The sequence below is a fragment of the Brienomyrus brachyistius genome, chromosome 5 (assembly GCF_023856365.1).
Source record: "Brienomyrus brachyistius isolate T26 chromosome 5, BBRACH_0.4, whole genome shotgun sequence".
NCBI lineage: Eukaryota > Metazoa > Chordata > Actinopteri > Osteoglossiformes > Mormyridae > Brienomyrus > Brienomyrus brachyistius.
The window spans coordinates 8,291,775-8,302,761 of NC_064537.1; the positions used below are offsets into that span (position 1 = coordinate 8,291,775).

At 43.8% G+C, this 10,987-nt stretch overlaps 1 protein-coding gene across 1 annotated transcript; it reads right to left on the reverse strand.

Moving 5' to 3' along the window:
- Positions 1-842: 842 nt before the first annotated feature.
- Positions 843-10,577, reverse strand: LOC125743163 (PHD finger-like domain-containing protein 5A). Its single transcript, XM_049015881.1, is given in 6 exon segments — positions 843-2,345; positions 7,730-8,139; positions 8,537-8,642; positions 8,644-8,701; positions 8,929-8,952; positions 10,240-10,577. Coding segments are annotated over 5 exon segments (330 nt in total). The 5' UTR covers positions 10,292-10,577; the 3' UTR covers positions 843-2,345; positions 7,730-8,049.
- Positions 10,578-10,987: the final 410 nt, after the last annotated feature.

A 10,987-nucleotide genomic window follows, 5' to 3' on the forward strand; every position in this document is an offset into this window, starting at 1 on the left:
ACTAATTGACCTGTGCAGCATATTTGTACAAGTGGTCTGCTCGTAAAAAACACACGGCACTCCCGAAAGAACATGTAGACGTAATTCTTAATGAATTATTTTATACTTAATGTTAGAAGATATTATTTACGATTGTTTTATTGTAGACAAAAAACAAGTACATCAATGCGGATGCTGATCTATTAATGTCCGCAAAGGAAAGAACAATGAAATTGCCTCTCAGCTTTTCTCTTTAAGTTAACTAATCTGATTTTCTCTGTGGAAATCAGTTTTAAAAACTCTAACTATGTAAGAGACAGAAAGTTTAGGTTCAGAAAGTACAATCCAAACCAAGATTTTGGTTCAACCAACCAGTTGAGCATAAATAGTCGCACAGAGTACTCAACCTGGTTGATTAAATCAAAATCTTGGTTTGGATTGTACTTTCTGAACTTAAGGTTTCTGTCTCTGATATACAGTTAGAGTGGATTTGTACTTTCTGGACCTGAACTTTCCACCTCTTAACCCGCTAACTAGGATCACGGTTCTTCTAAGATAGACGTTTATGTTAAGTGTCATCAGTCTTGTCTCGTTCAGTGACAGCTTTTTCTAACATGGTTCAATTCCTTTTTCTGTGTTTATTTGAAAGTTAGCTTCAGTAGATTCATTGGATATAGCATTTTTTTTCCTGTTGGAGGAGCCCTCCAAGCCATGACGGGCCAAAATTAGGGATGTCCATTTCGGATTGATTCGTCACCGATAGCTGACACTTGCTAATCGACTATTAACCGTTAACCGATAAGAAATAAATGACTGTATATAAAGGATGCGTGTCCGGTACCAAATACCAATACAAGAAATGCTTTAGGAATTAGAAGTGGTTTATTTTTTTCCAAGTGAAAAGACTTCATGAGTTATGCAAATAATCAAGTTGTCAGGCTTTGCAATGAAGAAAACAGATTTACAAAATAAACCAAACATTGAATCCTACAGCGGCAAGGTCTGGCACAGCCTACATCTCCTCTGTAGGAAAATATTGTAAAACTGAAATGAACTGCGAGCAGCCTGCACACTTTTTTAACGTAAAGCATGGAGAGTGCTGTCACAAACACCAGCTCCGCTACTGCGTATGTTTAATCTGGCCGAATTATCAACAGTCAACGTTTTAACAAAAACGAATGTTGTCATGTTCACACCTCAAAATAAATAAATAAAACCCTGAGTATAACTGATAGCCTGTCTACTGATTTTTATTCAGTAACGGCAACATGTCGACATGCTGTGGGATAGTCTTGTGCGCAGACTGACTGAGAGACCCCCGGCAGAAACAATCTGCAAAAATGGGCACTCATGTTACGCTCTGCTTTCTGTGCTTTTCCACACTGGAAACTTTTAATATTCTTTTTTTTAAAAAAATAAATAAAAATGAACCATTTAACAGTTCGTATTAATGGTTAAGATTATTCTCATCGGTTAAACGGTGAATTATAACATCCCCAGGGAAGGTAAATGGTATTTTTGATTAACTCCTAAAACTGAATTAAGTTTGGTTTAGGTGTGACTTGTACCTGTCTGGTTCCATGTACTTTACTCTAAACTAAATTTATCAAGCCCTCCAGCCCCAGATGACATTTTTCTTATTTTCTCCTGCTTCTAATACTGTCAGATTGTGACTCATCCTGATTGAGGCCCAGCAGGTGACTGGAAGCTGGAGGCTTTTTATATAAAAAGGCTTAATCATTCACCTGACTTTAGTTTTTGTACAGTTAGGTTTGCAAGAAGACAATAAAATGTAACTGACATTATATGGATACATAAAAGTAGCATTATAACTTGTCAGTTTAATTGACTCTGTTTCAATTAAAAAAAAAAAAAAAGTTTGACTTGGTGAGCATTTCTCCATGTGAAAGTGATTCACTTTCCAATGAATCAACTGCTCAGCTGGCCACAGAGGATCAGCTTTTTGTGCCATGGATTTCTTCCATAGACGGGCATTCCGAAGGCTTGCACTTCTATACATCGTTTGCTCTGGTCTTGAGATGTTGTGGGTCTGTACATTAGCATCGTTTGGTATGGTCTTAAGATGGAGCGTTGAGTGACTCAGTGGGTTTAGTCTCTGTGCCTGTGATCGGAACATCACCGGTTTGAACCAAGCCTCACCGAACAGTCACATGTGGGCCCTTGAAAAGTCCCTTAACCCCCAGCTCTGGTGGGGGGGGGGGAGGCTGCACATTGGCTGACCCTGCGCTGTGACTCCCAAGCTATAGAGAGCAAGATGGGTCAGGCGAAGAAGAATTCCATTGTACCTGTACTTGTGCAAATGAAAAGTGAAAGAATTTAATCTTTAAAGATGACGTGGTTCTGTCCTCCTGTTAGGAGAAAGCGCCGTAGCTTTCACTCCTACAATCTCCTGTGTGAGGAAGCGCCGCAGCTTACCACTCACACACTTCCACTTCCAGGACCCAGGAATAATCGAGACAGCACACGTCTTTCTGTTTTACTTGCGCAAGGGTGCCCACTTCAGGTGCAACAGACAGTATCTGCGCCTCTGTTGAGTGTCACACCGGACAGTCCCTTGGCTTCTTTATTTATAGGGTAGGGGAGGGGTTACATGGGTCTTGTCTTTAACTAGTCAATGCTGTGTGAGGCCTCCGTGAAACAGGGTTAATACAAAGCATTACATATCTCAAGGTGGGCCCCCTGCTATGTTGACAGAATCTGTTTCCTTTCTCAAGGTCTCTTATTCCTGCGTCACAATCTGGTAGGCCCCTGTGAGGACATCTTGTCTGCAACCCTTTCTGGGCCATGGGTTAGTTGTTAAGGGTTGCACGTACACATATAGGAGGATAATAATATGATAAAATACACAGATACACTCTAACAGTCCCTCCTGTTTATCATGTTAATTATACATTTGCTGTGATATAAAAAGAGACAAGGGTGTAGCATCTCTAAACTTCGGGACTGGGCCATGCCGGTGAGGATTTCGGCCCGTCCGTCATGGTGCGTCATGCATCCACCCCTGCTCCTCTTCATCTGCATCTGTTTCCATGTTTTGGGTGAGGGACAAAAACATATTCTCCTGGGCTCGGAAAGCAGAGCTCAGGGCAGAATTAATCATTATACGAAAACAAGGTATCACTGTGATACAACAACAGAAGAACATCACAAAGAATGCAAAAAATGGTATACTCAATTTGAGTAATATGGACCACCAAGCCCCGGTAGTGAACCAGGACATCCAATAGTCGTTCTGCGTCCTTGTGTCGGTGGTCATAGCAGTTTACAAGTCCTTCAGCCTTTGCATTGCCTTAGTCATGTTGGGTGAATGCACATTGTCAGGAATGTATGTACAACAGGTTTGGTTCAACAATACACACACTCCTCCCTGCGCTGCAGTGAGAAGATCTAGCGCCATGCGATTCTCTATCACCATTTGCCTTTGTAGCAGTTAGTCAAATTCTTATTGGATACCACATCATATACATATCGATACCAATAGTTCCGTAGGAATGGATGGGTTTCGTCTCCTTTTATGCTAGTGAGGTGCACTCCGTCCGGAGTCCACCTTTTCTTCTCCTGCACCTCAGTGTCTGGTACCAGCCATAGAATCAATATTACCATAAGACAGAAAAGACTTCCTAATATTCCCTTAGCCCACCACGGACACCCTACCAGAGCCATCCTAAAGGAGTACAGTTCAGCTGTTTTCTTCACCGGGTTGAGACAACGAAAACCTATTGTTTCTTCGTGCCTTTGTAGCGGACTTCCACTGTTACTCCGCGAGTGAGGCGTCTGGTAAGGGCAGAATGAGCTTACAGTGACTCTTGTGGATCCAGGAAGGTCTTTCTGCAATCTTCAAGGCAGTTGGTGTAGTCAGGAGGACTTGGTATGGTCCGTCCCACCGAGGTGAAGTCCAGTCTTTCCTTTGTAGGACTTTTATCAACACCCAATCACCTGGCTTCACCGTTTCCTGCAAAGTAGACACAGATGCTTCTGGCAGATTACCAGGGTGCTGGATATTCTGTTTGGAGATCAGCTTACGCATCCAATCAGCAAGTGTCTGTTCATGAGCTGCCTTTCCTACATCAGTTGCTTCCCCCAGAAACGGAAATGGCCTTCCGTGCACGATTTCAAAAGGGGTTAACCCATTCGTTGTGGGTGTTATTCTCATCCACAATTTTACTAATGCTAAGCATTCTGGCCACGGTCTGCCTGTTTCTTCCATAGTTTTTCTCAATCTATTTTTTACTGTCCCGTTTGTTCTTTCCACCAAACCTGCACTTTGCGGATGATATGCACAGTGATTTTTTTAATACAAAACCCAATGTTTGTGAGCATAAATCTAGCACCTTGTTCACAAAATGAGATCCGTTATCTGACCGTATTACTTCCGGTATTCCATATGTGGGGAAGAAATGGGACACCAGACACTTGGCCACTGTGACTGCATCACAGTGTTTTACTGGGTATATCTCCACCCACTTTGAAAAAGTGTCTATTATCACTAGGCAGTATTTCACTCCCTGTGACCATGTTAATTCCAAAGTCCATATGTATTGCCTGAAACGGTTGTGTAGGGTTAGGGAATTGGCCTCGTTTGGGTCTTAGATTGCCCTGCGCATTATGTTTACAACATATAAGGCATGCTCTACAGTAGTTTTTTGCAAAATTGGAAAAATTTATAGTGTAAAAATGTTGTTGTATTATATGTACCATCCCTCCTGTTGAGACATGGGTTACCCCATGACTCACAACCGCGGCGGTTTTATACAGGCTGCGGGGTAAGATAGACCTATTCAAGTTAGACGGAAAACCTTTCGCTTGTGTGGCTCCTCGCGAAATCCACTTGTCTTTCTCTGACGTAGGAGCTTGTTGTTGTGCATCATATAGTACATCTTGTTCTATAAGGAATAACCCCTTCTCTGTTTTTTCTGGCGTTTGCTGGGCTGCTGCCTTTGCGGCTTGGTCAGCAACGCATTGCCTTTCGTTTCCTCTGAATTATCAGTCTGGTGTGCTTTGCATTTACATAACGCGAGTGTCTTTGGTTTTTGTACAACGTCTAACAATCGAAGTAGAAGTGCTGCTTGTCAAGGTTGTTCCTTGAGAACTTTTAAACCCTCTGTTTTTCCACACTGCTGCGTGGTGGTGCACTGCAGAGAACACGTATTGACTGTCCGTATATATTGTAATCTCCTGTCCTTCATGTATTTCACAGGCTCTGATTACAGCATATAATTCTGCTGCTTGGGCTGAGCATGTGGATGGTAAGGCTCCTGCCTCTATTACTTTGTCTTTAGTCACAACTGCGTATCCAACCTTATTTTCCCCGTATCTGTCTTTGGCTGCAGAGCCATCGACAAATAAGGTTACGGCGCTTGGAATTGGAGTTAGTGCAATATCAGCGCGAGGTTTTGTCTGTTCCTGTATTTCAGTTTTGCATACGCCACTATTTGATCTCCTCGGGCTACGAATGTTGCTTCTGGTTTAGTTTTTTTTTTTTTTTAGCTTTCTGAGCGTGTTGGGCATGCTCAACGGCTTGCTACACTGCACCTGTGTTTTGATGGACCCAGTATTTATCAATATACTTCTTTAATTCAGGTTTTAACCCTGCTAGGAAAGCCCGTTTTAATTGTTGTTGGTACACCCCGTTCTCGTCCTCCCCATGAGGAATCCCAGAGTTTGTCACGAACAACGGGCGTACCCTGTCCAAGAAATCCTCTGGCTCTTCGCCTTCCTTTTGCTTACATTGGGCTATTCTCCCGTAATCAACTCGTCTTGTAAATGTTGTTTCTAGTCTCTGTCTCAAGTCGCCCAATGCTTGTTGTAATTGTGGGTCATCGTGACCGAGGGGCAAATTGTTTGCTCCTTGTCCAGTAAAGTCTCCAGCCACCCGGCCCCATTTATGATTAAGTAATTGTCTAAAACAGCGGAACAGCTCTCTTCCATTTAGGTGAAAACTGACCTGCAACTCAGTCATGGCGGACCAGAATTCAGGTACTCCATCCTCTATGGGTGGAATGCCTTTTAGGGCAGCAGCCCTATCTTCCGCTGTCCAGGGGCGGTATACTAATATTGTTGCTGGTGAGGCTTGGCCTCCTTCGCCAGGGGCTATACGGGGGTTTGCAACTTCTACCATGGGAGCAAGCAGTTCAGATTCATCCTCGGAATCCGAACAGTACCATTGTGTTTTTTTATTCTCGGGATTTATTCGCATTCGTAAATGCGGGTCTGTCGCTCTCGTTTGGTGTGGCCTTGCACTCCCTCCTTCAGCTCCCCGCACAGCAGGAAGTGGGGGGTCTGGCATGTTATGCTATGGTGGGGGATGCTGTAGTACTGGTGGGCCGTCCGCTGGTGTCTGCGGGGGAGCAGACGGCGGTGTTTCCTCGTCTATGTTAACAAGGGCCGCTTGCAGCGTCTCCTTTTTCTTTTCCTGTTTCTTTTTTCTGGCTATATCACGGAGTTTGCTTTGTTCTAACCAAACATCGGATAAGACATATTCTCGTCTTTTCTGTACTTTGTCCTTGCCTGTACAGCGGCCGGACATCATTTCTAATTTCAATTCTGTCTGTAATCTCAGAATATTTTCTGTACTCAGGGTTCCTGAAAACCCATGCTTTTTCCGCCACTTTTGGTTGCTTATTATTCCTGCCCCCTCCTTATATTTTTCCATGAATTTCTCATCACCCGCCAATTCTACCTTGCTTTGACTCTGTCCCATTATTGTATATACAAAAAATAATAACCCCTAAGTGCAAGTCCCTGGCATGAGACCTCGGGAGGACACTGGCACGGCCTTCTACTGTCCTCTAAAGAGACAGCGGTGTCAGTTTTCAGGGGTGAAACCCGTCCTTTTTCCCTTGGTCACCAGTATGTTGTTGCACCTAGGCCGGGTGTATGGGGCCGCTACTGCCCTCTCAACTCACACCCGCTTTCCCTGCTGCAGCGTCGTGCTTCTCACCTGGTCCTTCCTTTATGACGAAGTGGTTCTAGTTCTTGTCCGGGGACCCGTCAGGCGCCAGCCCAGCCGTCCGGGAACAGTTCTAACCACCGGCCTGTGGCGAATTCACGTCGCAGGTCTTTCACTCACTCCCTATGAGCGAGACTGTCGACAGCTTTCGGTGTCGTTCGTCGGCGGACTGGTCGGCGCCCTCTGGTATCTCTCTCCGGATCCGGCTCGAAGGACCAATTTATGTTAGGAGAAAGCGCCGTAGCTTTCACTCCTACAATCTAGTTATGTTGGAGAAAGCGCCGTAGCTTTCACTCCTACAATCTCCTGTGTGAGGAAGCGCCGCAGCTTACCACTCACACACTTCCACTTCCAGGACCCAGGAATAATCGAGACAGCACACGTCTTTCTGTTTTACTTGCGCAAGGGTGCCCACTTCAGGTGCAACAGACAGTATCTGCGCCTCTGTTGAGTGTCACACCGGACAGTCCCTTGGCTTCTTTATTTATAGGGTAGGGGAGGGGTTACATGGGTCTTGTCTTTAACTAGTCAATGCTGTGTGAGGCCTCCGTGAAACAGGGTTAATACAAAGCATTACATATCTCAAGGTGGGCCCCCTGCTATGTTGACAGAATCTGTTTCCTTTCTCAAGGTCTCTTATTCCTGCGTCACAATCTGGTAGGCCCCTGTGAGGACATCTTGTCTGCAACCCTTTCTGGGCCATGGGTTAGTTGTTAAGGGTTGCACGTACACATATAGGAGGATAATAATATGATAAAATACACAGATACACTCTAACACCTCCCCACCCCCAAGCTTGCCCTGGGACAGGGGGCTCGGCGGCTGCATGTGGCAGCCGCCCTCCGCGCCAAAGCCAGGGTGGCCGTCAGCCGCTTTGAGCCCACTGCCTATGTCAACTATGAGAAGCTGCGCTCCAGCATTGACATTGTACGCAAAAGGTCAGTCTGTTCTTCACTCTGGCTGCTTTCAGTGTCCATGCCCAGCTTTTTCTTTATTATGCTCAAAACTTTTTGTGGAAAAACAGACCAGAACCATGGCTTGGAACAGCTCTGCAGAGAACACCACCGCCGACGTCCATGCCCCCACCCGGGTTCACAGCTTCACCTCTTCTTGAAGCCATATTTTTTCCGTTCGTAAAAGAGGTCGGTCTTGGAGCTCCCCAGGTTCACGATCTTAGGGCAGCCATCTCTCTGCACAGCAGGACAGGAAAGAGATCGAACACATCAGTATGTTTTTCTTTGAAAGTACAGACGTAGGTGCCGTCTCCAAATGAGGCAAAAAGCTTTTTCCACATTAGCAACATAAAATATTAAAATGACCAACGTTAAGAGCATTAAAATAAAAATATGCATGACCGTATGAGTGAGCAAAAGACCTTTACACATATATACAAAACATAGCCAGGCAAAGATGATAAAGGCTTCAAACCAATAACAAAATCATAAAAACCCAAAAACCACAGATTTAGAAAGAGTCTTAGGTACAAGTGGATTTCATGTCTTTTTATGAACAATTACATCTTTTTAAGCAGTTTTAATCTCTGATAACAGAAAATCCACTACATGGCTAGAAAATTGGGACACTCACATCTTTTTCCTGAATGGTGCACTCCTTGCAGTAATAGGCATCAGACACTCCCGGCCCTCCACAGATGACACAGCGTCCCTGATAGGATCCGTAGTTGCATTCATCAGATACGCACCAGCGTGCAGGGCCTTACGTAGGAATCGCAGATGACACACTTCCCATCACCTGGGGGGTGGGGGGTTGGTCAATGATTACTATATTTATATATATAAATCTAAGGATTTATAGATCCATAAGCACCAGAGTGTTGTGGTGCAACACCACCGAGGTAAAGTGTTACAGAAATATAAACTATATGTTCAGAAACAATAAGTTAAATTAAAAAATGTCAATAGGATGAAGCACTAAAGCAGCACCTAGGTTTTAGTGCAGAAAAGTTAAAAAGTACTTACATTTTTCACATAATCTTCCAATAGCTGAAAAAAGAACAGAGATAAACATTAACATATTAGAAAAACAGTTTCACCTGTCTACATTATTTTTACCATATATTTACCAAACCAGACTCATTTTACCAGATGAGGGGGGACAGTCTTGGCCATAGTGTTTACAATAACAGATATAAAAAGAAGCAGTCTCAAAACTTCAGGCTTCCTCAATCATTGCAAAGCCAGACAAATAATCAGTTTATACTTATTTTATAACTATAACATATATTATTAGCGAGCCTTAATAACGCCTTATGTTAAGGTAACAATAATTTTTATGTCCAATGATAATGGTCGAAGGCGGTCGAAGGAATTCGAAGGCGGTCGAAGGACGTTACTTCGATAGTACATTTCCTCATTCGTAAGAAAACTAATCGGTGAAAATTAAAAGCGAAAAGACATAAAAAGAAGCAGTAACAAAACTTCAGGTATCTTCAACCTTTGCAAAGCCTGACAAAATCAGTTTCAACTTATTTTATAAATATATATTATTAGCGATAGGTCGAAGGAGTTCGAATGCGAACTGCGGTGAAAGGAGTTCGAATGCGAACTGCGGTCGAAGGAGTTCGAATGCGAACGGCGGTCGAAGGAGTTCGAATGCGAACGGCGGTCGAAGGAGTTCGAATGCGAACGGCGGTCGAAGGAGTTCGAATGCGAACGGCGGTCGAAGGAGTTCGAATGCGAACGGCGGTCGAAGGAGTTCGAATGCGAACGGCGGTCGAAGGAGTTCGAATGCGAACGGCGGTCGAAGGAGTTCGAATGCGAACGGCGGTCGAAGGAGTTCGAATGCGAACGGCGGTGAAAGGAGTTCGAATGCGAACGGCGGTGAAAGGAGTTCGAATGCGAACGGCGGTGAAAGGAGTTCGAATGCGAACGGCGGTGAAAGGAGTTCGAATGCGAACGGCGGTGAAAGGAGTTCGAATGCGAACGGCGGTGAAAGGAGTTCGAATGCGAACGGCGGTGAAAGGAGTTCGAATGCGAACGGCGGTGAAAGGAGTTCGAATGCGAACGGCGGTGAAAGGAGTTCGAATGCGAACGGCGGTGAAAGGAGTTCGAATGCGAACGGCGGTGAAAGGAGTTCGAAGGCGAACTTCGGTGAAAGGAGTTCGAAGGCGAACTTCGGTGAAAGGAGTTCGAATGCGAACTTCGGTGAAAGGAGTTTGAAGGCGAACTGCGGTCGAAGGAGTTCGAAGGCGGTCAACGGACGTTACTTCGATAGTACATTTCCTCATTCGTAACAGAACTAATCGGTGAAAATTAAAAGCGAAATCTTACCAACGCCGGCTTGTTTTCTGCAGAAAATCAAATCTGGATGATGCTTCGCCATGTCGAATGTTCGTAAACGTTACCCTGTGAACTCCGACCTCGGTGTGACCTTTCAACTTTATTTTCCATAAAACAAAATTAATATGCTACACTAAATTATACATAATATAAATGTGAAGACTTTGATCGAAATTACGCAACAAAAATATTTTACAACAGCAAAAATTAAATTGTAAATCTTTTAGCAATTGTGTAAGTTAACTGCGCATGCGTCAAACAAGACGCGTTATATTGGTTATGATAAACGAGGAAATGCATACTGCCATCTATCGGAGTGGAGTATTGAGGAACTAGTAACGCAGTTCCATTTTGTTATCCATACCTGCGGAAGAATTTTAAAGACACCTTAACACTTATACCTGCTGTAACACAGAAACCTCTTTATTTCTGTAGTAAAAATTCCTTTTTAGAATATACTCCGGACACTATGAGCTCCGTTCAGTTCAAGTGAAGGTTAAGTGAAATGGTGCATTTGCTGCTGTTGAATAGTGCTGAATAAGTGAAGTGAATAATTAGACGATTCATTTGCTGTACATTTCATATTCTGTGATTGTGGCGAAAGTGTTTATGTAGTTTCTTCGCAATGTAGAAGAAGATATTGCACCACGCTGCTGTATCACCCTTACTAAAAAGTAAAAAGTATACTTAAAATTTTATTAAGTATACTTCTTGGGACTAAATTGCCCCACTTTTAGTT